Raw genomic sequence first — 27,166 nt, forward strand, 5'->3', positions numbered from 1 at the left:
TATGCAAAGAGCCAAGTTTGGGTTAAAAGACATGAACAAATTTGGCACAGACTGAGGAATTGGACCTTATAAATAGCAAATAATTTATTAGATTTCGTCCACCCCATAAAGTGTCAAATTAAGTAGAATCAGCTGAGAGCACAGGGACTATATCTACAAAGTTGACAAGACTGCATCTCGAGGAGCATCTCTATCTTGAGCTGCTTCCACATCTCCCTACGATCAGCGACCAACAAAAGAGGCCACTGCTCCCAGAATCATATGTTCAAGTTCACCATGATGAGTTTCACTAAAGTTCCGATCAATTCAACAAATGCCAGCAAACATTACTCAGGACCAGTAATTTCAAATCTAGGACGTCCCACTGGTTTCCACTGTTTACAATCAACAGAAAGGACTGAAATCGGCAGACCATTTGAGAATCAAATGTCCAAACTTAATATTCAAATCAGGCATCTACTCTGGCGCCAGTGATTTGTCTGAGAGATTCGTCACTGACAGAACAAAATATATTTGTCGAAGCCTAACTTTCCATGAATGTTGTTCCCTTTCATTTAGAAATAACTTTAAGCTTCATGTCATAACGAAAATACTTGAAATTCGTAATAATGACAACTTTTCAAAATGGAATACTATCAGAGAACACTGGTAGATATGCCTTCCATTCTCACAAGAAATAGTCACGTGCGTAAGAGTTAAGCTTCAGTTAAACATTATTCTATTTAAATAGCTTCACCAATGGAGACCACAAACACAGATCAAGATACGCACAGATGCTGCATTTTTACAACATTCTTGACCACTCACACTGAAGCTGAATCATACAAAACTTGCAATCCAAAGCATATGTGAAACAATCTTTTCTCTCATAATTGATGATTAATCACAAGACTGCAAACACAAGATGAAGATACGAGACAGATATTGGAGTTGTCAACACCTAATTTCTGAATTATATTGTCAATATCATAACTGCATATAACTAGAAGTGTATTCCTTAAGCCTGGGTGAGTCTGGGTACATGTGGTGAGTCTGGTAAGTTACTTCAACGTGTAGAGTCCCACGACGTGGCGAGCTGTTTCCTGGCATCTGGTCTGGAGGGGAGCATCATCTATCTGGTTGATGGGGATTTCAATCTGAAACAATATGGTCAAATTGAAGAGGTATCCATAAATTATTGGTGGTAATTCATGATAATCCGGACAGAGTGAGGGAGCCTTGATAATTTGCTTTAAGGTGAGGTGAAATGTTTTTAAGTTAGTGAGTGAGTATTGTTTTACGCCACAATAATCCTGCAATATCACGGCAGGGACCACCAGTAATGGGCTTCACAAACTGTACCCATGTGGGGAATCAAACCGGAGTTTTGGCATAATGATCTAACACTTTAACCACTAGGCAATGTGCATGCGTGTTAATACCATGCCGCAGTTTAATATGGATACCCAACACAGACACAAAATACCGACTCTGAGCCGACCAGATGTATCCCCTTAATGCCAAGTGCCAGGCAAGGTAACAACAAGTACCATTATGCTGATTATAGGTCATAATTGCAAAACTAGGACCCGCTTCCTTCACCACCAGTTACTGGCACATCTAAGGGAGGCAACTCTGTGCAGTGTATTGAGGTGCCTCAGATAAATGCATGAGCCATAATACAAGATTAGACTTTTCTTTCAAATATTATATTCTGATAATGCTCACCAATATCCAATACTGAGTACTATTGTCAACCCTGTTTCTCATTTTGACACTTTCCAAAAGTATATACACGTAACAGCATTAGAAATTGGCACTTGTCTTGTGGTCCTTGCGAAACTGCCAAATAGTTACGGTATCATAAGGACAAGTGGGAATTTACCATCTTAAGGGATTTGGAACATGTTATCATTGAAGGACTAGTGGAATGTTAGTTGCTAACGCTGCACGTATATATTTTTTTCACAAAACAAAGTAAGAAGAATTGATTACGAGTTTAATTAAAGGTTTGTACAGCTGTTTCACACTTTAAACTGATGACCACACTGCATATGTGGGCAACAGACCATAATGAGTCCCAGGACAGATGGCAGATGTGTACCAGTTACTCACTGTAGACTCGTAGCCCTGCAAAAACCCTTAAAACAATGTTGGTTCAGGCCCATCCCGTTGATGTTGACCTTAAAAACATGTCCAACATACATGACATGCGGACAGTGTGTATTGTTTGTATACCTGGAACTGTTGCTCCCAGCATTTGGACATGGCCTTGGTGAAGCGGATCATCTCCGAGCCGGAGTTGAAGTACAGCACCCACTGCACACTGCTCACCCTAGCCTCCTGGGACTCGAACTCCTGCATCACAAATATCATCAATAAACTCCTGCATCACAAATATCATCAATAAACTCCTGCATCACAAATATCATCAATAAACTCCTGCATCACAAATATCATCAATAAACTCCTGCATCACAAATATCATCAATAAACGCCTACATCACAAATATCATCAATAAACTCCTGTATCACAAATATCATCAATAAACTCTGGCATCACAAATATCATCAATAAACTCCTGTATCACAAATATCATCAATAAACTCTGGCATCACAAATATCATCAATAAACTCCTGTATCACAAATATCATCAATAAACTCTGGCATCACAAATATCATCAATAAACTCCTGCATCACAAACATCATCAAAAAACTCCTGCATCACAAATATCATCAATAAACTCCTGCATCACAAATATCATCAATAAACTCCTGTATCACAAATATCATCAATAAACATCTACATCACAAATATCATCAATAAACTCCTGCATCACAAATATCATCAATAAACTCTGGCATCACAAATATCATCAATAAACTCCTGCATCACAAATATCATCAATAAACTCCTGCATCACAAATATCATCAATAAACTCCTGCATCACAAATATCATCAATAAACTCCAGCATCACAAATATCATCAATAAACTCCTGCGTCACAAATATCATCAATAAGCTCCTGTATCACAAATATCATCAATAAACTCCTGCATCACAAATATCATCAATAAACTCTGGCATCACAAATATCATCAATAAACTCCTGTATCACAAATATCATCAATAAACTCCTGTATCACAAATATCATCAATAAACTCCTGCATCACAAATATCATCAATAAACTCCTGCATCACAAATATCATCAATAAACTCCTGCATCACACGAATGTCAAAATTAAACTCCTGTAACAATAAAATATTAAATGGTTTCTGAGTTTTGCTCCAGTGCGAAATGTGACAGATGGATGGACGGACAGCATCCATTCCTGTATCCCCCTCCTACTTTGGGGTTACCCGTGAAGATCCGGGGTAGAATAGGTCTTCAGCAACCCATGCTTGCCGTAAAATGCGACTATGCTTGTCGTAAGGGACGACTAACGGGATAGGGTGGTCAGGCTTGCTGACTTGGTTGATGCTTGTCATTGTATCCCAAATGTGTAGATCTATGTTTATGATTTCAATCACTGGATCGTCTGGTCCAGACTAGATTATGTACAGACTGCTGTCATATAGCTGGCATATTGCCAAGTACAGCTTTAAACAACAAACAAACAAACCAAACAAATCCTACTTCATGGATTGTGCATTGACAACAATCAATCGTACCAGTATACAGTAGTTCTTGACTTCAGCATCAATGGTGATCCCTGTGACCTCCTCCATGTTGGCACTGCCCAGCGTGCGGAAGAAGCTTGTCTGGACGTCCTCGTGACACATCAGCAGCTTCTGATGGGTCAACACAGAACAGCAGGGGAGGTAACTCCAACTGTCCCCAGTGCTCTGAAACACAAGTACATAAAAATTCTTAGGGACTTTCCCATCAAACAACATGGATATATAACTGACATTACTGCACCACTCACAAACATGATGAAAACAAAAAACATAACTCTTCAGGTAACAAAAAAAGATATACAGAAATAATTCTGCTGTTCAGAGCAATGTAAAGGGTTAAAGTTAAACTATCTTTATAATACATTACTCATTAAATTCAACTCAAATGATTAACTCTTTACGTCGGGATTACTTTCAGTCTGTGTCAGTGTTATCGGATAAAGATACATTAGAAATACATGAATAGACCCTTCATGAAAATATTCGATCTCATCAAATTCAGATCTTTTACTGCGATACAATGCCTGTCTGCATGAACATCTGAGGACATTGGTCACATCAGTGGAACATTATAATCGGCCAATCAACATCAAGGTTTCTAAATTCTCGGTATGAGCAAGCAGTATCTCAAAAGCTAACTAAAACGACAAGTTCTGAAAGTAGAAATTATTAGCAGCACCATCAAGTATTGTTGTGGCCAAAGACGTCTATACGTTTTTGTTGTGGCCGAATCATTCTAGAATCAGCAGCTGATTAGCTCAACAATTGATGCAGCCTTTGTTCAGACCGGGCAGTTAAAGTTCTCTCGCGGTTCACCTATTGAGATCAGATCCTGACGCAGACAGGTAATGAAAAACTGTTGCTTCAATTGTAATAAAGAAGCTGATCTTCCCTACTACACTGTCAGTAGGTTCCCTCACACATACCTGACTTCCCTCCGACACAGCTTTGCATAGACACTGCAGCCAGTCAGAGACCTCGATGTGATTGGCTGCAGAAAACTGCCAGAGTCCTCCATCTGACTTGATGACCTCGATACAGTGTTCGCGATCGCTGTCCGTGCTTCGCCTACAACCCACACACTGCTCCCCTCCCAGCCTCAAGAAGCACTGCGGCTTGCTGTTCTTGTCTTCAAACACACACAGCATCCCGTCTCTGAAAGAAGCAGCAACTTAGGACATTCTAACACCTCTTATGAAAATATCATGATTATATGTGTGGGGAAATCGAACACAGGACTTCAGTGTGGCCAGCAAACACTTTTAACACGAGGCTATCCGAAGCCGCTGATTGTATATAGAAAAGAATTGTTCTTTTCATCATTTGCAATTTGGACAAAAAGACCAAATGCAGAGGTGAGGCTAATTTGACAAGGTAGACACGTTTTTATGGATAAATCTTCTTTAATACTGAAAAAAGCGATGTTTCGGTACAGATCCTTACACCGTTGTCAAGCAAGCCAGTCTTTGTCATCCATCAACTTCTAAGTAATGCCTATCAAACAATTTATTTTGAGAAGTTTTCAGAAAAAGTTCTTTTTTCTAATATTACATGAGTAAATCTTTGATCAAAGCTAAAATTTCACAGATGCTGGTAAGGAAGATGAAACATTTCGTAAAACATTCAGCTTGCTTATCAACTCGCTAAATTTAAATTGATCTTCAAACATTTTTACTAATCAATCATATTAGCCATACTTCTGTTCTTGATAAAGTCCAAAACTTGCAAATGATAGAAAGACAAAAGGCTGGAGGTCCTATGATGAACATGCCAGAAGTTTTTCACTTGATTGCACAGTTTTACATTACATTAACATTTGACATTTCCAGGGAGCCAAAGACAGCTCTTATCATACTTTCTCCTTTATCTTCTTACGCAAGAACCACTTTAGACTTTTAAAGAAAACTGGATTTCTATGTCTGTTTCCAAGAAGCTTACAACCAAAGAATTTCCAACATTGGTCATTGTCTCTTGTCATTAACTGTGGGATTCATAAATACTAACTGAAACTAAGACAAACCTGAGAATGACATAAACAGGCTTCCATATATGTCCTTTCCCATGGTCAGTAGACTTGAACAGCAATGTTCCTTCCCTGTTTGCATGCTCCATCTTGGCTGACTGTGAGTGGGGGTCCTCCCAGTACACCAGGGAGTAGCCCTCCACACACACATCTCCAGGCTGTAACAATAACACAGAGACTAGACAACCACCCTGACACAGTGGACCCTCCCAGTACACCAGGGAGTAGCCCTCCACACATACATCTCCAGGCTGTAACAATAACACAGAGACTAGACAACCACCCTGACACAGTGGACCCTCCCAGTACACCAGGGAGTAGCCCTCCCAGTACACCAGGGAGTAGCCCTCCACACATACATCTCCAGGCTGTAACAATAACACAGAGACAAGACAACCACCCTGACACAGTGGACCCTCCCAGTACACCAGGGAGTAGCCCTCCACACATACATCTCCAGGCTGTAACAATAACACAGAGACTAGACAACCACCCTGACACAGTGGACCCTCCCAGTACACCAGGAAGTAGCCCTCCCAGTACACCAGGGAGTAGCCCTCCACACACACATCTCCAGGCTGTAACAATAACACAGAGACTAGACAACCACCCTGACACAGTGGACCCTCCCAGTACACCAGGGAGTAGCCCTCCCAGTACACCAGGGAGTAGCCCTCCACACACACATCTCCAGGCTGTAACAATAACACAGAGACTAGACAACCACCCTCACACAGTGGACCCTCCCAGTACACCAGGGAGTAGCCCTCCACACATACATCTCCAGGCTGTAACAATAACACAGAGACTAGACAACCACCCTGACACAGTGGACCCTCCCAGTACACCAGGGAGTAGCCCTCCACACATACATCTCCAGGCTGTAACAATAACACAGAGACTAGACAACCACCCTGACACAGTGGACCCTCCCAGTCCACCAGGGAGTAGCCCCCCCCAGTACACCAGGGAGTAGCCCCCCCCAGTACACCAGGAAGTAGCCCTCCCAGTACACCAGGGAGTAGCCCTCCACACACACATCTCCAGGCTGTAACAATAACACACAGACAAGACAACCACCCTGACACAGTGGACCCTCCCAGTACACCAGGGAGTAGCCCTCCCAGTACACCAGGGAGTAGCCCTCCACACACACATCTCCAGGCTGTAACAATAACACAGAGACAAGACAACCACCCTGTATGAATGATGATATCATTTTATGCGTGTATGTACGTAGTTTTTGCCAGGGCTCTTGTAAAACAAATTGGACATTTTACAGCCAACTTGAGACCGACAATAACACAGAGACAAGACAACCACCCTGACACAGTGGACCCTCCCAGTACACCAGGGAGTAGCCCTCCACACACACATCTGCAGGCTGTAACAATAACACAGAGACAAGACAACCACCCTGACACAGTGGACCCTCCCAGTACACCAGGGAGTAGCCCTCCCAGTACACCAGGGAGTAGCCCTCCACACACACATCTCCAGGCTGTAACGATAACACAGAGACAAGACAACCACCCTGACACAGTGGACCCTCCCAGTACACCAGGGAGTAGCCCTCCCAGTACACCAGGGAGTAGCCCTCGACACATACATCTCCAGGCTGTAACAATAACACAGAGACAAGACAACCACCCTGACACAGTGGACCCTCCCAGTACACCAGGGAGTATGAATGATGATATCATTTTATGTGTGTATGTAGGTAGTTTTTGCCAGGGCTCTTGTAAAACAAATTGGACATTTTACAGCCAACTTGAGACTGACATCGGGTATCTGGGTGACAGGGGGTCGGGTACCCAAGTAATACATTTGGACTTGCCCAGCCTGAGTCTCTAGTCCCCCTTTTACACCATAACTTCAGCAGCATTCATACCTCAATCCTGGCATCAACGGCAGCATATTTCTTCATGCATATCTTCTGTGTAGTAGCGTCGGTCAACACAGTCAGTTTGGGGATGGGGAACTCGCAGTTCTCCATTGCTGATGAAATATAGCTGGTGATGGCACTGAAACAAGCATGAATGAAACATTTAACCAAAAGCAAAAAATATCTTAATTATTTTTATGAACTAAAGTGTCCGATTTTTAATGAAGAAGAAACGTGTCATCACATTCAGTGAGGTACTACAGGTCTCAATACTAGCTTCCATATGAGAGATCTGCATTTCCCTTCCAGTCATTTATGGGGGCACGGGTGGCCCAGTCGTCTAAGGCGCGCGTTTCGCTGTGCAGAGTTGCGTCCCTTTGGCACACCAGAAACATATGATTGTGGGTTCGAATCTCGGTTCGCCCTGATTATGTTTCTAGGTTTGTCAGCACCATACCCGTGCTCATGGGTTTCACCGAAGTGGTAAATTTCTTAGACCTACATCACTTCAGTGAGTGAGTGAGTTTGATTTTACGCCGCTTTTAGCAATAATCCAGCAATATCACGGCGGGGGACACCAGAAATGGGCTTCACACATTGTACCCATGTCGGGAATCGAACCCGGATCTTCGGCGTGACGAGCGAACGCTTTAACCACTAGGCTACCCGACCACCCCTTCATCACTTCAGGCTTTCCTCCCACATCAAGCTGACACGCCGTGTTATAACTGGAATACTGTTAAAAGCGGCGTTAAACCCAACTCACTCACTCACTCCAGTCATTTATAATCTTGACAATTTTCCTTCAAACCTAAAATGTAGCCTGATATGTAATGTATGTGTCTCAAAAACTTCAGTAAAGTGTCAACTGACAAAAAATACATGTAATAATACATGTAATTACGTCTTTCTAGATGACTTTATGTTTGTTAGTTTTACAATATCGGTGTTCGAGATTGCAGACTACCTGAAAATCACCAGATATCTCAGTAAGATTCTCATCACACTGGTTACCTGTTAACTGGAATAAGGGTTCCGGTTGACGAACAAACAGAACAACTAAGCCCATGACATTCAGTATCAGTTGTGGCAAGTTCAACTTCATTCTACATTGCAGGCTGCCAAACACAGTGATGAGTTGACTTGTTGACTGGCAGTGATACTATGAACTGAGTGAGGTATTTCAGTCATTGTATAGAGAGATCCGGGAGAGGTGTCACTGTCAGGAGCTTGAACGCATTATGCCAAAGGGACATAACTCCAAGAATACATTGTCAACAGCAATGTTTCCCAGGTTAGGCGGCAGGAAAGAGTAAATTTGAAAATGTATGAACATGAAAATAGGATGGTATCTGAAATATTTTTATTCCTTGGGTCCAGTCTATTGGGTATTTTAAAACCAGTGAGTAGCCATTTAAAAAATAATTCTGCTTAAAATGCTGTTTCAGATAACTGTTTTGTTTCTGTTCACATGCTGGTCAAAGCTAGAGGTATATAGAGGATATTATATTAGTGTTCTTGTTATACCATGTTTACGAGATGAGTGTCTAAATTCCGGTATTTCCCGAGCGACAGCGAGGTAAATACTGGAATTTAGGCACAAGTGTCATAAAAATAATACGACATGAACATGAATAACATGTTCTATTTATTACCGAAGAAGATGTCTACATACAGAGACAAATTTTAGTGTTAACCTCTAAAGACAGCAAGTCGCAACAGCAGCGGAAACACAATTTGTGGAATGACATCAACACTCTTCAGCTATGATGTCGTTTCTAGTGTGACATCATTCCGAACTCACATCACAAGATTTAAATGACTTCAACAAGGACGTCCCGATGACGGAAACAATACACTGTTGTCTTGTGATATGGCCCTACGGCACATATGATTTTGTTGAACCCTGATTATGTTTGCCCTCTTGGTAGTAAATAGATGTATGTATGTTTTTGGCCAAAGTCTTTCACATGTTCCATACGTTTATGACAGGGATACATGTCTCAGATACAATTAGCGGAACATAGTGTTTCTGTACGTTATTCACTGCAGTACAGTGAATTCTCAAGCGGGTGACAAAAGACAAATCTCCACGTACCATGTGAGAGTTTCATTTCCTGTTGTAAGCCAGAATTGTTTCCGTCGATTTGTGCACACGATGTTGATAATCTGGTTGTTGACACTGAGCTGTTGGATGCAAATAAACATTCATCATCTGTAGTCTTCAATAACATGACACCTTCCTTACCACACACAGATTTTAGGTGAAATAATTCTGCCATTTTTTTTATCACATTCAGAGTTACCTCAAAGGTTGAGACATAAAAAAAAAAAATCTTTGGGGAAACTACCTCACAATAATAACATGCATCAGTATATTCCGACCTATGAAATCTGGGTAGAGAAAATGTCTTCAGCAACCCATGCTTGCCATAAGAGATGACCATCCCCCATAAGAGGAGACTAACGGAATCAGGTGGTCAGACTCGCTGACTTGGTTGTATGTCTTCGTATCCCAACTACCTAGATCAATGCTCATGATGATAATCACTGGATTGTCTGGTCCAGACTCGATTATTAACAGATCGACATCATATAGCTGGAATATTGCTGAGTGAAGCAACAAACAAACAGTATGTTCCGTGCATTCCCTGCATATTTCCAACATTCGCAGATATGCACACAAAACAGTCAGTCAAACTGTGGAATGTTTCACTTTAATTTAATTTGTTTGTTGTTTAACACCAACTCAGAAATATTCCAGCTTTTGTATGGCCTGTACATAATCAAGTCCGACCAGGACAATTCAATTGACATATCAGAATCGAACAACGCAATTGGGATATGATGACATGTAATCAGCCAAGTCATCGAGTCTGATCACCTGATCCAATTTGTCGTCTCTTACAACAATGGGTTGATGGGGACCTGTAGTCGTACCTGGAATCGCCACAGGTATGATCTGTTGTAAAATAGAACGGGTGATTTTTTCAGTGGGATTCTGCTTTTATAACTTCTTATTCCTCTTTGCGTTTAATGACAGATGTTTATATATCGGAAATATTATATGTACCCTTGAAAATTGCATTCAATAAAATAGGTCATCCATGACATAACAATGAGTGTCAGCTTGCATATGTGTCAGATGAATCCCATCTTAAAATTATACTTTTGCAAGAACGTGCAGTGACATTTAGCAAATCCTGCGATCGCAAGGCCAAGTTGTGTTGAACCAGATCTTAATAGGCATAAATCATAAGATTATGGGGCATGGATGGCCCAGCCATCTAAGGTGCAGTGATTCGATGTGCAGAGTTGCGTCCCTTGGGCATGCCAAAAAGCTATGATTGTGGTTTCGAATCCCCGATTATGTTTCTAGGTTTGTCAGCACCATATCCGTGATCGTGGGTTTCACCGAAGTGGTAAACGTCTGAGACCTGCATCACTTCAGGCTTTCCTCCCACATTAAGCTGACACGCCGTGACATAACTGGAATACTGTTAAAAGCGGCGTTAAACCCAACTCACTCACTCATAAGATCAGTGAATTCTCGTACAGCTAAAAAGTCGATGTCCTTGAAGGGAATGTCTTTGTCCTTGATGAACTTGTGGTCGCATTCTCGCTGGTGAAGTAGATACATGGCTCGGTCCGACACCAGCAGAAATATCCTCTTCAGCTCTCCTTCTGTGTGGCCTTGACTAGTGCAGAACATCTACACAGAAATGAAATGTAATGCCTCAGGGAAACTGCGAAATCATAGCTGTGTACTATGTACAGAAGACACAAACAAGTCTTTTTCATCTCTATCTATGTGATTTTAAAATACAGATCGATTTCATCAATAAATATATTAGTTCCTCACTTAATACACAGGGCTTCAGATTGGTCTATGTCCGAGGACTGTACACTGGCAAATTATCATCCAACATGTCCTCATTTTTTTGGTAAAAATTGGTTAATGATACAGAAGAAAGTCCTGGACAAATGTATGAAAAAATACCATTTGTCGCCTCAATATCACTGATTCATTTTTCATTTTTGTGACAATATTAGCTAGTTACTAAACATTAGCAATGATAAGGCGAGAAGTTGACTGGAACCGATTGAGTGTCTAGCCAGTGAGTTCGCAGAATATACCTTTCCAAACTGTTCATCTTGATGTGAGAAGACGTCCAACATGAGACACAGCAGGGTGTTGTTATCCAGCCTGCAAACACACACAGGAAACATACATACTACCTACTAGACAGACAAAGAGAGAGAACTCTGTTTTACAAAGCTTTCAGCAGCACCTGAGGCACACCACCTTGGGTGCACGCCAGAATGGGTTTCACAAATTCTACCCTTGTGAGCTTTCAAACTTAGGTCTTCAAGGATGATAAGCAATCACTAGGCTAACCAACCTTTCATACCCACGAGAAAGTAAACACAGTTTCAATTTCTCTCGAACAGTTTTATCAATATGCCATGTATGTTTCTCCCAGGTTCTGTGAGCAACCACACCATGACTCATCAACAATTCTGACTGAATCAGATGCAATCTCATTTATCATCATCTTTGTTCTTGCTACTGCGAAGCAAAGATCTGAGGACATCCCATTACGGGTGACGACAGAATGACATTTCATCAGAGTGTTGCTTACCACATCTGGAAAGTCAGAATGTTTTTACATGGGAGAATTCCAAATGACAGTTACCGCTGTACAACTGATTCTGTCAAAATCATCGTCGATATTTCGCTTCAATGGGAAAAACATTTCAAATGTAAGAGACTTTCCATACCCCATGGGAAATACTGCCATACAATCTCATCCCATTTATTAGACATCCCAGAATTTTTATATGTTTAGTTTCCAAATTTTGAAAGTGAGAACTTTGCCAAAATATTTTTCAAAGCGTGGTCTGTAATGGAAGTCTGATTGTCAAATGCTGACTTCTTGTTAGTCATATCATTGATCAGTTGATGTTCGGGAAAGGTCGTTTTGATACGACCAGAAATGGGATGCCCTCAGATCTTTGTGTTGTGGTAGAGAAAACTGAGATGTGATTGTGATGAGTTTGAATCAGATTTAAATGGCATATATACTATGATTCACTGAAATCAGCATCCAAAGGAAAATTAAGCTTGACGTGTGATGCCCATTTTCAGTGCAGATGTTGTATTTAGTGCCTTTGCTACTGGACTTTTATACGATAATCTTAATTATATAACTTGCAAGGAGATGACTGACAACAGCAAAGAATTGTTTGAATCACAATCAACTGACTCAAATTCCCTCTTAAATCAGTGAAATCTAGACATAGAAAATCGAGAGAATGGTAGGATTGATCAAGAACATCATACACAGGCCCCTATTGTTATTGATTACTTATATCAACTTTGAATGCTAATCAGAGAATGTCATTAAGAAGGAACCTTCATCTTACTCAATACTGTAGTCCTTCTCTTCACACTCCAGGTCATCCAGTCCCACTGTTGACGACTCCAGCTCACTTTCTGTCACTTCATCCCCTTTTAGTTCATCTGAATCCCCGACAATGAAGTCCACATAGTCCTGCCTCTTTGCGGAATAATCGGTTTCTGAATTACTAACCTCTTCCACCCTCCTCACTTTGTAAAAATCCTCATCTTCGTGAAAACCCACAAAGTATTTTTCACTGGTACTCGGCCTGTCTCGTTCCTTATTTTGGACTGAGTCTGATGAAAATACAATTGCACTGTCCAAGGACCCTGTTGGTTCCAATTTCGCATTGTCAAGACCATTTTCTGCCAACTGATGATGTTTTTTATAATTTTTACTCTCTCGATAAAGAGCTGCTTCTTCAAAGCTAACGTCTGAATCAATCTTACGCTTACTATGTGCAAAGTCACAATTTTCTGACACAGACTCTTCACTGTTATCACGGAGTTGAACTGATGAATGATTTTCTTGATTTGGAATGACTTCTGATTTTGATGTCACAGGCTTATGATTTGCACCTGCAGGGGAGACAACTCTGTTACCTACATGATCACACTGACTATAATTATCTCCCATTGATTGTTCCGTCGGTGTTGTCTCCTTGACAATACGAACATCCTCATGTCCGTCTCCTGGAGACCGCGTTCTTTGACGTGAAGCTTCTGTATTCATGTTTGATCTAGCTGGATCAGGTTCTGAAAACTCGTCATCATTATGACTGTTGAACACATCTTTGAAAGAACTAAGAATGGAAGCTTCAACAAACTCAATATTTGGTGACTGAGATATCTCCATGGGGATCCTACCCACTTCTTCCTTCATGGCAGGAATTTCAACAACTTTTGAAGAACGTTTCGATTTCTTTCCCTTCAGCTTTTGACCTTTTGATTTGACCCTTATGACCTTCAGCTCTGTTTCAATTTGATCAATGTCCTCTTCAACACTAATTATCGTCTCAATTCTACGAAATCGTGGCTCAACTTCAGACCCTGACCCATGACTAGACGTTGACACGTTGTCTGTTGTTGAGGGGCATATTTGTTTCGACATAATGCTGTTGGTGTCAACATGGCATCCGGAGTCTAAAGAAAGTGACCCTGCAACTGAGCTTTCCATGACCCCATTTGTTTCAAAGCTGGTGATGCTGCCGGAATCACTGTCTGTCAAGACCTTATTAGATTCAGGAGTGGAAGCAAGCATCTGAAATACAAAATGTTGTTGACCTCAAATACTTTAGTCTGTAATGTCCTAATACTTGAAATGTCTCTAGGTTACTGGACCTAAAACTACTGATCCTGTGAAAGTTTTAACTCAAAGAGATGCTGACCTCACCCCAAGTTGCTTCAAGACACCCACTTCAACTGAGGCTCTTCTCAGAGAGACACCCACCTCAGCTGAAGCTCTTCTCTTAGAGACACCCACCTCAACTGAGGCTCTTCTCAGAGAGACACCAGCTTCAACTGAAGCTCTTCTCAGAGAGACACCCACCTCAACTAAAGCTCCTCTCAGAGAGACACCCACCTCAACTGAGGCTCTTCTCAGAGAGACACCCGTCTCAACTGAGGCTCTTCTCAGAGACAGCCACCTCAACTGAGGCTCTTCTCAGAGACACCCACTTCAACTGAGGCTCTTCTCAGAGAGACAACCACATCAACTGAGGCTCTTCTCAGAGACACCCACCTTAACCAAAGCTCTTCTCAGAGACACCCACCTCAACTGAGGCTCTTCTCAGAGACACCCACCTCAACTGAAGCTCTTCTCAGGGACACCCACCTCAACTGAGGTTCTTCTCAGAGAGACAGCCACCTCAACTGAAGCTCTTCTCAGAGAGACACCCACCTCAACTGAGGCTCTTCTCAGAGAGACACCCACCTCAACTGAGGCTCTTCTCAGAGACACCCACCTCAACTGAGGCTCTTCTCAGATAGACACCCACCTCAACTGAGGCTCTTCTCAGAGGCACCCACCTCAACTGAGGCTCTTCTCAGAGACACCCACCTCAACCGAGGCTCTTCTCAGAGACACCCACCTCAACTGAGGCTCTTCTCAGAGAGACACCCACCTTAACCAAAGCTCTTCTCAGAGACACCCACCTCAACTGAGGCTCTTCTCAGAGACACCAACCTCAACTGAAGCTCTTCTCAGGGACACCCACCTCAACTGAGGCTCTTCTCAGAGAGACACCCACCTTAACCAAAGCTCTTCTCAAAGCATAACTCACCTCAACCCAACACAATTATTTGACAGATGCTCACATCAACCCGAGAAGCTTCTCAAGATACAAAGACCTCAAATGAGGCTCTACTCAGAAAACTCTCTCCACATCCCCGGAGAACACTTCTCCGAGAGTCGCTAGCCTCAACTCAGACACTTCTCAGTGAAACACTCACCTCAACCCCTGAGACGCTCCTCCGAGATGCAATACTCTCCATGCTGTGAAGGGACACTTTATCTTCCTCTTGAGACTTCTCCCTGGACAGAGAGCGACTACGTGGTGGGTACGTGCTTAGGTCCAGGTATGGCACATCCTGTGAAGACAAACACAGATCACGATGAAGTACGGTCGAGGTCAGGTGAAATGGAGTTTAAAGTCACATTCTAGATTATTGCACTTACATAGCAAAATGCTTGGGTGCGTGTGCGTCTGCTTGTACCAGTCCAGACTAATGCTGGTTTTATAGCGCTTGTCCACTTGGACAACATGACGCAGTTTAAAATGAACACCTCGCTCAGATACAGTATACTGACTCCAAGTGACCAGTCCTTGTTTAATCCCCTTAAAGACAAGCACCAGGCAGGGTAACAAGAAGTATCATCAGTTGATGTCTTTTAGCGCTGAAGTAGTGGAGATGCTGAGGCAAAACTGCATCTGCATCAAGATTGCATTGGGCAATAGCCAATTTCCAAGAAAGAAGGTAAGTGAAAAACATCTGATTACTGGGTACATATTTAGATATAAGAGTCTCATTACAAAAGATAAGGGATACATCATGGTCCACAGTTTTATATCTTGTGCAAATTTTCCACATATAAACTATCGTATCTCATCATTGCTTATATCCAGTACTTACACATTCCATTTGAAAACAGACCATCTCAAGTCCAGATGTCAAGGTCAGCAGTAGATTCATTCTCTGAAATAACAGGAACATCAATCTTACAAAAATCAGATCTTTTACTCTGATACGATAGGAAGTAATGTCAGGTGATCAGCATTGAAGCATCTAAAATCCCGGTGCAAGTTCGCAAGGCATTCAGACTAGAATATTTGATTTCTGTATCTTGATAACGAATATAGATGGGAGGCTCGGAATGCAAATAATAAAGCCATGCTATCATAATGTGGAAATTCTAATATTGTTATAGTTGTTTCTAAGTGCCATGGCCTCCACACCTAAACATTGCTAAATGGGCATCTTCCTGAGGCAAGAGAGTTTATTTACTTTAAAAGTCCAGTTTCCACCCTTGCCGAACTAGGCTGGAATTCCTGGGCTCGATCATAGCGCCATCAGTGGCTATTACGAGTTCTATGCCTCTCCTATGGACCAATCAGATTCCACCTCTCATATCACTTGCATTTGCTTCAAACAAGCATTTGCTTCAAACGGTGGCGCCCCGTCAAGACGATCTGATCAATAATCATGATCTATATTGTGATAAAATGAGCCTTACATCACGGTGTGCATCAAATCACGTGAGCACCTTGATTAAAAACATGAAAAGATTTAGAAAATATCTGTTGACAACGAGTTAGCGGTGCACATACTTTGCAAATTCTCTAATCGACCGAAATCTGCATGGCAGTTTCCGAACCAGATTTTGATTTTGGAGCGCAATTTTGATTGGACTATGCATAGACTCGTTAGTCCAGCCAAAATGTAACTCCATAATACCAGCCTAGTTCGGCAAGGGTGGAAACTGGACTTTTATAGTCAGTTAACTGTCTTGCCTCAGGAGCGTCCGCCTCGGGAAGATGCTAAATGGGTGAACTAGCAAAGGTATATTGTTGTTCTGTTGCAGTCCTCTTTGACTAAAATTGAAATTTCCAAGTCGAGATGGTTTAGCAAAAATGCTAAATCGTTTTAGAATCATTTAGACTGGTGCTCAAATTTCACTCAGGGTTCACTGTGAGTGCCTGTTGATATCTCAGTCATCCCACACTGAATATTCATGAATAATGTCACATATGATATTGGGTCAATATTAGGTATTAAACATACCTGATCGTCAAGAACAAGTGCTTCCTTTACGTAGAACTTCTTGACAAACTTGGAGTTGTCTGCGATACATTTGAGATAACTCTCCAAGAGGTTTTCATTCAGAGCCATGAAGATCCATGCCCTCCCTATGACACAAAGATGGATGTTACCATAGTTACGTTGTATAGTTAATAAAGAAGGGTCATTGTCAAGGTCATTCGTGACGAACTCGTGTTATTCCAGGACAAGCGGAATAGCGACTTGTGCCCCTCTCATGGCCATTTTTGCGACCGGGTTCTGTCTTAGCGCAAACGGGCATACCTAAAATTATTGTCAACTCGTTGCGTAATGGTTCACATATATTTCCCCAAATATTATATATATTTTAGATGCAATTTAAAGCACATCGGGACATGCAGAATTATACAGTATGATTGACCACATTTAACTGTGTTTGGGGTATATTTTTAGATGTAAGATATATGATAAATCAAAAAAAAATTCTGAGGGATTCTTTGACGAAGAACTTGAAATCATACACGGATTCTGATTGGTTAGTCATATTTTCCCACATAACATTCATCGATAGGGGGATGAGTCTTCTTGCAGGTTATGGAAATGGGCGAGTGGCGACGAATGTGTCAAGGTTCATCATGGATTCAAAACCCCAGCAACTATGGCACATTGCAGTGCCTCAGACACAGCGCCACCTATGTCCATGAATTAACATTAAACCAACAGGATAAACACGGCAACGTCTGTCGCAGATAAATTGAGAAAGATAATATCAAAACTAAATAAGTGAAATATTAAAACATTTTACCTCTTCCCAGATCCGTGGTAATATTCTGGATTCTCTCAATATCCTTTATGGCATTTTTTCTGGTGAACTCGTTCACCATCCTCCAGTACCCATGGGTCACATGGCGCAACCTAGAAACATGAGACTGGTGAGTCAGTAGCCGCCTAGTCATGTCCTTCGGTTCACTGCACTGCCATGAGTAATAGCTGCACATTTCATAATTACATTTGTTTTTAAACATGTTGACAAACACGACACACCCAATTCTGTTTTGCTGAATATGTATTTCTCAACTATACTCACATAATTTTCATTATTCATATTGTTAGTTTGAGAAATAGAGAATCTCACCCGAGAGTCTTTTGATATCAAATATTTCAACATGAGATAATTAAAGTTGAAAAACTCTGAGGCTTGCTGATATCAAAAGACAAGAGGGTGAGATTTTATTTATCATCCAACATCATTCTTCCAACTTTTTCAGTTTGTAGACAGTAATAAGCAGTGTCTTAAGTGTTAAAAGTACTTCTAACAGCTTCAGTAGCAGAGCCATTAGTGATGTCATTTTATTGTGACATCACAACATGTGAACCCCAGAGAGCAAAATAATATTGATGACCCAAAGAAAACTATCAATACCCAACGTGAATGATAACAAGGAAACCAATGGCTCCATGACCAATAAAATCTATGATAAGTTTTTCTTACCCATGCAGGAGAGCGTGATCCAGATGCTCGCATAGCTTGTGACACTGCCAATCAGAGTTAGTCAGGAGGATACTGCTTTCCTGTCCACTATAAAACTGGTACTCCTGAATCTGCAGCCAATGGAGAGACAGAGATTTAAACATGCTGTCAGCGTCGGGGATTCTCACATGCTGCAAACACAGAAATTACTACATGTATGTCTGCCATATACCATTTATCTTACGAGTTATTTCAGAACATATCTATCGAGCAAAAGCGAGTTAGATATGTTTTGAAACAAGGAGTTGTAAGATAAATGGTACATGACAGACACAAGTGCAGTCATCTGTGTCTAACACACCTAAAATCACACCTTTTAGCATCAAATCAATGTATATTTTGTCTATTCTCATGATCGCAGTGGCGCATTAATACATAACAACTGTCATGAGTGACGTCATCCAGCATACTGCTGACTACTCAGCCATATCTCTGGATTATCACGGCAATGATGATGATACAAACGAGATAGCATCAAAGCATAATTTTTAAATTTTCAGTGCAGACAAAGGTGAATCTGACTGAAGCACAAGGAACTTATCAGTCGATTACAATCAGGGAAGTAGTCCTAACCTGACCCTAAGCCAGGGACCTGGAATTTGATCTCACATGTTTCATCCCAGTTATCTCACATGGGTTTCTCACCCACAGGTGTGTACAAGCAATTGCAGTACAATTACTTCTCACACACATTTACCGCGGTTTCAAGTACAGATGAAGTAGACTTTCCAATTGTTTGCATCTGATATTCTTAAATTTGACATCTATACATGATGCTACAGTTGCCATTTTGAACAACACACTTTTCTGCAATTCAAACATCTTATGTATCTAAACCATCCCTGTGATCATCTGCCCAGAGAGAGGAAGGTCCGTGGTTCAATCCCCTGGCTTCATCATATCAAAAGATGCAAAACATTTTAACAGATGAATACACAATGCCATTCAGAAAGTGGTCAAATGTAACAGATGCTATATTTGGGATAACACTTTCTTAGTAAAGTACAGCTTCTCGTACTATTTTTGTGTGGATTCGAACACACACTTGCCAGAGTGAGGCACCTAATCACAAGCACACAAAGTCAGCGATCTAATCCACCGAAGCCTCCACAAAAATGAAGTCCGACAACTGGTTGTCTAGATCACGTACTTTGTGCACCCCTCTGACAGGTGTAAATTGGCCTGGCTCCCATGGCCGAAAGCTATGAACACACAATGCCATTTAGAAAGTGGTCAAATGTAACAAATGTTATATTTGAGATAACACTTTCTTTGTAAAGTACAGATTCTCGTACTTTTTTTAGGTTGAGTCCCGTCCGGGATTCGAACCCACACTTGCCAGAGTGAGGCACCTAATCGCCAGCACACAAAGTCAGCGATCTAACCCACTCAGCCACCGAAGCCTCTACAAAAATGACGTCCGACAACCAGTAGTCTAGATCACATACTTTGTGTACCCCTCTGACAAGTGTAAATTGGAACGGCTCCCATAGCCGAAAGCTATGAACACACAATGCCATTTAGAAAGTGGTCAAATGTTCAAAGCTTCTGATCTAAATGCTAACAAGTGCTATGTGCACGAGCTGCTGGTGGTTCCAGAGAATCTGATAATCACAATAAGAGTTCAAATGATGGGCAAAAATGACGAAAATCTGAACAGTCAGTACTCATACATGACTTACCCATTTCAATTTATCCCTTGAATTGAAATTTCTGCATGTTTTTGAAAAAAGACCATTTACACTATTCCCATTCACATTAACTTCAGGTACTTTTCAAGGACCCAATAAATGAAACATGCACACACCTGGACAAATCCTGCTACACTACTCATCAAAACAAACATACCCTGATTAAAAACAGGACAATGATAATTTTGAGTACATTTTTAGATTACCATCTACAGCCGTGGGGACGCTTGTCTTGACACATGTATGCTTGGTTATATGGGGAAGTTTGCTGTGAACAGTAAGTTATATGGGGAAGTTTGCTGTGAACAGTAGGTTATATGGGGAAGTTTGCTGTGAACAGTAGGTTACATGGGGAAGTTTGCTGTGAACAGTAGGTTATATGGGGAAGTTTGCTGTGAACAGTAGGTTATATGGGGAAGTTTGCTATGAACATGATGAACAGTAGGTTATATGGGGAAGTTAGCTGTGAACAGTAGGTTATATGGGGAAGTTTGCTATGACAGTAGGTTATATGGGGAAGTTTGCTGTGAACAGTAGGTTATATGGGGAAGTTTGCTGTGAACAGTAGGTTATATGGGGAAGTTTGCTATGAACAGTAGGTTATATGGTGAAGTTTACTGTGAACAGTAGGTTTTATTTAGGGAAGTTTGCTATGAACAGTAGGTTATATGGGGAAGTTTGCTATGAACAGTAGGTTATATGGGGAAGTTTGCTATGAACAGTAGGTTATATGGGATAGTTTGCTTTGAACAGTAGGTTATATGAGGAAGTTTGCTGTGAACAGTAGGTTATATGGGGAAGTTTGCTATGAACAGTAGGTTATATGGGGAAGTTTGCTGTGAACAGTAGGTTATATGGAGAAGTTTGCTGTGAACAGTAGGTTATATGGGGCAGTTGGCTATGAACAGTAGGTTATATGGAGAAGTTTGCTGTGAACAGTAGGTTATATGGGGAAGTTTGCTGTGAACAGTAGGTTATATGGGGAAGTTTGCTATGAACAGTAGGTTATATGGGGAAGTTTGCTGAATTTGATTCACTTCCTGAAATCATCATCATATTCCTGCTTGAGTCATGGTTGTCACTCGAACAAAGTGTCATTCCATATTCTGCTGCTTTCATAACGGCATAACAACAAACTTCACAGGCAGACTATGACGTCAGCATGTTTAGTCACTGGTCCAAAGCCCAGGTCCAAATAGAAAGTGTGTGAATGTGTCTGTCTGTGGGTTCCAATCCCGGTTGGCCCCGTTTATGTTTCTAGGTTTGTCAGCACCATACCCGTGCTCGTGGGTTTCACCGAAGTGGTAATCGTCTGAGACCTGCATCACTTGAGGCCTTCCTCCCACATTAAGCTGACACGCCGTGATATAACTGGAATACTGTTCAAAGCGTTGTTAAACCCAACTCACTCACTCACACTCACTCATATCTTTCAGTTAAGTCAGTCATAGTAATACTGACAACAAGCCAACCAGTCCTTGTTTTATCCCCTTTGTGCCGAACATCAGACAGGACAACTAGTACCATCTAGTGACGTCTTCTGGTATGATGCGGACAGGGGATCGTAACTGACCTTCAGCTCTCTCAGGAAACACTCTATCCCCTAAACCATGGAGGCAGTCCATGTGGTAATAATTAGTTTTGAAGTAAGTATGATTACAGCATAGCTGTACACTTTCATAAAAATACACCAGGAAAAATAATAACATGAGCTTATATTTGCAATGTATGTTATTTTTTCTTCATAAATGTAAGGTACCTTCTGTACAGTGAGTGAGTATTGTTTAACACAGCTTTAAGCAAAATTCCAGCAATATCACAACGAAGGACACCAGAAATGGGCTTCTCACTTTGTAGCCATGTGGGGAATCAAACCCGGGTCTTCGACATGACGAGCCAACGCTTTAACCACTAGGCTACCCCACCGCCTGACTTTCTGTATATAATGATATATACTAATAACTTAAATGAGAGTTTTTTTGTTATTTTAGTTATCGTCCAACTGCTTTGAAATTATGTCACACATGCATGTACACAAAATGGCGGAGAAATCAAAACAGATGACACTCTTTTTTCTTTAATTGCAAAGTCTGAGAAAGTTCTACTGCAAATGATATGAAAAGTAATGTATAAAGTTCTCTACTTAATGTTCCTTATTCAGCATTGTTCAATATTACTGATGACTGATAAATATCTTTTTGGCAGAAGCTGTTTCACAAGGTGTTGTTCCCGGATTGTGCAAGCGATATTTTATATGAAACTACTGAAGAGTCTTCAAAACTCTGATTGACCCCATGGTGGGTATTCTTCTCCACTTTTGCTGCAAATGCTTGTGGGTGTATTATCATCAGCATTAAAAATGAACTTATGTTTTGCAATAATGCTTAAACCATAACAACAGTTACTGTTAGGCCACACTTTCTTTAATATTTGCTTTATGGATTTTTTACAGGACATTACCTTTCAGTAGATGGGGAAAATAAAAAGCAAAGCAATTTGTTTTAACCAGTGCAAACCTGACGAATCAAGCAAGAATACTTTTGTACATGATGCATCCTCATTAACATGATTAAACTCTCATGTTTAATATTTGTCAACTTCAGTGGGTTCTTGTTTTGAAATATTTTTCATGTACAATCCAATCAGCTTTCATTGGCAGGATAACAAAAAGAGCAAACTCAGAATGTTAATTTTCCCATTTGTGGCCTTAGCATGGTTAGAAAACCTTCAATGGTAGTTATTCAAAATAAACTTTAATAATAAATTTATTAATAAATAAGTATTAAGTATAATATAACTTCAATGCTCTAAATGACAAAAATATTAAACTATAAATACTTTGTGGGTTGTTTCCATTTAGTATCACTATGGAAACAATGTTTGATCTAATATTGTAACTGTGCTTGTGTCTAGTTTCATGTTTCACAATTAATATAAAGTTATTCAAGGAAGACCATGCTCCATTGTTCAATGATTATTTCCAGCCTTGACATTGAAGTAAGTTCCTTGTGTGAAACCAACACGATTACCTCATACAATAAAGAGTTCGAAAACCACTAAAGTGTTGTTTGAACAACTTGAATCATTCTTGCTAGCCTTCCGGTTCCTTAGCTGCAACTACCTCAATAACATATAAACAAAGAAAACTTTCTATTTGTAACTCTCAGTTAAAAGTTGAAACTGGGGGCATTTAATGCTTACATTTAATTCAGTTTTTAACCTTCTAATGTTTTTTTCTACTTAATTTCAACCATAAAGTTATTTTACGTTATATTTCTTTGATAGTTTTTCCTTCATTTGGTTTTAGGCTTTGCTAAGAATTGAATGTACACATCTATTCATAATAAATTTTACATTGTTTTACATGTTTTATGTGATATTACATGATAATTAGGTGCACACATGTAACAAGGACTTATCAAGCAAGGATTCTGAGCTAAGTGCCCCTGGCAGGGCAATTTAGGTAAAAAACAGTTACTTTTTCTAAACTGGCATTGTTTTAAAAGTTCGGAGCACCTTTAGAATACAGTACCACAACTTCTCGTGAGGACGATCTCTGCCGTAGGTCACATGTCTCAAGACAAGCAACCAGTTTTGTGTGAGAATCCGTCGGACTCGAACCCGTGACCTTCAGATTGTTAGCCTGACAGCTAACCGACTGAGCTACGTCCACACTGTTAAACTTAGTGCAAATTTACCTAGTCATGCTATGACGTTACGGAACTGAACGAAAAGGGTCCAATAGGTGACGAACACTTACGAAGGTTACGGATAGGCATGGTGTCTCGCAACTTTAGACACTTACGAATGATCCCGATGCCATTTGGCACACTTGTCCCATTCCGTAATCTACAAGATACCGATTGGTGGGGAATGAGCCGATATGCCGCGAACTGAAAACGGCTCCAGGCGTCAGACGTCGAACTTGCGAGTACGCATGAATGATATGGTTTTTAATAATTCGTCGGGTGATTTTTGTGATAGAAAAGTGTGGTAGGGAACACTGTAAGGATGATGTGGATAATAGTAAGGAACAATGGAGGAATAAGCATGACTAGTGACGATACAACGGTGAGTTCGCTTTTGAATCAGTACTGAAAAAATGTAGCCGGTGAAAGTGGCTTGTGTGAATGTTCCACGACAGTTTCCAGTAGCCAAAATATTCGACACAAAACCATTTCATCTTTTTTACTCGACGTTTTTGTGTGAAGAATATTAGGAGCCGCTTTATAATCTATAATAGCCACTAATCAAGTACCTAACCCTAATGATCGTAAAGGGGTGATTGATCGTAAAGGGGATCCAAGTGTTAAGGATAGACTTCGGGTAATCTAATAGCCACTAAACGGGTTCCTAACCCTAATGATCGTAAAGGGGGTGATTGATCGTAAAAGGGATCCAAGGGCTAAGGATTGAGAGTTCGGGGTAACCTATCCTAAAACTGGCGACATTCGGATGTGTTCAGCGCCAATATAATATCCCTAATAAACTGCATTCTTGTGCATAATAATGAAAATTAATGAACCGAAAAAATAATATATGTATATCATTGTATATTAGTTCCCATTTATAACCATTTTATCCACTTAAATTACGAGAAAAACGAAATAAAAAATATATAAAAAATAAAAATGGTTTCGTAAACTAGCGCTTGCTCTAAAATGCGCCACTGCAGGCTATAATTAGTAAACAAATACTCAAAACTCTCAACACCGCAGGGCATATTCAATGGCATTGCGTGTAGAGATGATAGATCACTAGGAGGAGCTTATGCACACTCGATGACCCCTGACGTCACTGGGCATTGTTGCGCCGGTGTGACTGGCACCAAAATACTACAAATTACGTCATAGGGTATGATCACGTGTTTGAAAAGTTTGTGGTACTGTATTCTAAAGGTAGGCCAAAAGTTCTTTTTCTTTCTTTAAATTAAGCATTATTTTAACATGTTTAAATTTGTACTTGAGATTGCATTCAACATGTTTAATCTAATATCAAAAACTAAGCATTAAAACCTCTTCTTCATTATCATGTTTATTGGTCCTGTTATCACTGGTTATCAATGAAAAACAGGTTATGTTTTCAAAGCCATAAATATTGTCATAAGTTATAACATGAATTTTGAATTTCTTTGACATTTGCTGCAGACTTGGAGACAAATACCGGCCTTGAGCAGGTGCAGATACACCCCTGCATGCTATCTTTGACTTAAACTGTGTCAAAACTAACCATTATGATGATGATAATGAGAGAGGCTCAGTGTTACAAATGACTAGGTCATCTTTTTTTTTAGCTGTATAGGCCACCTAATGCAGTAAGTCAAGGTCATATATGGCCAAACCAGTTCGTGTCATGCATTACTCTAGAAATGGGAATTCTGCATAATGCAAATGATCCAGGTAACAATCATCAGAAAGAATCATAACCTCTGAATGAACATGTTGAGTAAGAATGCAGATCTGATCAGTGATCATAACAGTAATCATACACAAAAGTCATCAGTATTCTGCGTGAATATACTACTACAGAAAAGGATTAGGCCCAATAACGAGGTTGAGATCTAAAGACAGAGATTTTATTTACCAATACTTCCAGTTAAAATAGTTCCTGGAAACAACGTACCTTAAGTCTCAACTTGTCAAAATATAAAGGATTTTAAACGGAACAATGCATTAACACTTGTTGGTTGAAATTAAGTATTAATCATATAAAATCATGTTCAATACACAGTAAAGCGTGTGGAATAATTACATTTTCTTCATGAGTAAATAATTAGCCAGATGACACAATATTTTTCTCGTCCTTTGGCTGGTCATGTGATATGCACGAGAAATCATTATGATTCAGCAACAGTCAACAGACATATCACCTTTGACACAACTGCGATGTACGATACTTACAGCTTTGATTGCTTTCGCAATGTTTGAAATGATCCTATCCTTCAACCTCATCCGATCTGATGGGCTGGACATTGTCAAACTCAGCTGTTATGTTACGTTAATTCATGTCTGATGTCATATATCGTCCATTGATGTTTTCCTTGCAGATGACATTTAAATCGAGTTCTCCTTACAACTTGTAATAATCGTGTAATATTGTAAGCGCCCTCTGTTGACGATAAAAGTGTTTTGTCCTTTCGTTTAAATCAATTTGCCTGTTTTGAAAGAATCGCAGAATTTGTAAACTTATTATTAACTACTAACCATTAATTAATGAGTTTGTAGGTTTTTTTACTCAAAGGTGATATGTGTGTATTGGTTATAACGCCTTTTATTTTTTTAAAAGTTGGTTAACAAAATCTTTGGCGTAAAATTTAATCTAGGTGGTCGAAAAGAAATAGGTTAAAAAAATCAAGTTCCAGATTAGTACTGCTACTACCAAATGACAAACAAACAAGTTTTATCAAAAGCAAGATACCTAAATATAATTGACTGTTGTTGTTTTTAGTTAGATTTCGACCTGAACCCGATTCTTTGGACGGTGTTGTTTTCACATAGGCACATTTCGACCAGATACAGGTATATTCCGTCTGCTTGAGTAAACCTACACATATAAACACTTACTTGTGACAAATTAACATTGATTAATCAATTACCGTATCATTGGATAATCCTTCTATCGATGACTTTTTGCATCACGACTGACCATTCCTCTTGATGTGCCGCGACGCAATATTACATAACATGTAAT

The 27,166-nt window shown here is 40.3% G+C and overlaps 1 protein-coding gene across 1 annotated transcript; it reads right to left on the reverse strand.

The window, feature by feature from the left end:
* Positions 1 to 462: 462 nt before the first annotated feature.
* On the reverse strand, positions 463 to 26,535 carry LOC124149280 (pleckstrin homology domain-containing family M member 2-like). Its single transcript, XM_048394142.1, has 16 exons — positions 26,377 to 26,535; positions 18,747 to 18,856; positions 18,060 to 18,169; positions 17,258 to 17,382; positions 16,109 to 16,171; positions 15,428 to 15,565; positions 13,003 to 14,237; positions 11,713 to 11,782; positions 11,132 to 11,287; positions 9,674 to 9,762; positions 7,582 to 7,714; positions 5,688 to 5,848; positions 4,594 to 4,822; positions 3,659 to 3,832; positions 2,218 to 2,337; positions 463 to 1,136 (listed from the first exon to the last, which is right to left on the reverse strand). The coding sequence occupies exons 1-16, from the start codon at positions 26,446 to 26,448 to the stop codon at positions 1,041 to 1,043; spliced, it is 3,081 nt and encodes a 1,026-aa protein (XP_048250099.1). The 5' UTR covers positions 26,449 to 26,535; the 3' UTR covers positions 463 to 1,040.
* Positions 26,536 to 27,166: the final 631 nt, after the last annotated feature.

The sequence above is a fragment of the Haliotis rufescens genome, unplaced genomic scaffold (assembly GCF_023055435.1).
Source record: "Haliotis rufescens isolate VD_foot unplaced genomic scaffold, xgHalRufe1.0.p SCAF_13, whole genome shotgun sequence".
In the NCBI taxonomy this organism is placed as follows: Eukaryota; Metazoa; Mollusca; class Gastropoda; order Lepetellida; family Haliotidae; genus Haliotis; species Haliotis rufescens.

Bases quoted from the DNA above. Each gene is read 5' to 3' on its own strand.
- LOC124149280 (XM_048394142.1), bottom strand. From the start codon at position 26,448: ATGTCCAGCCCATCAGATCGGATGAGGTTGAAGGATAGGATCATTTCA. The intron at 18,170-18,746 runs GTAAGAAAAACT...TCATGTTTCTAG, and splicing joins GATCACGCTCTCCTGCATGG to GTTGCGCCATGTGACCCATG. The intron at 3,833-4,593 runs GTATGTGTGAGG...CTTGTGTTTCAG, and splicing joins CTGTGTCGGAGGGAAGTCAG to AGCACTGGGGACAGTTGGAG.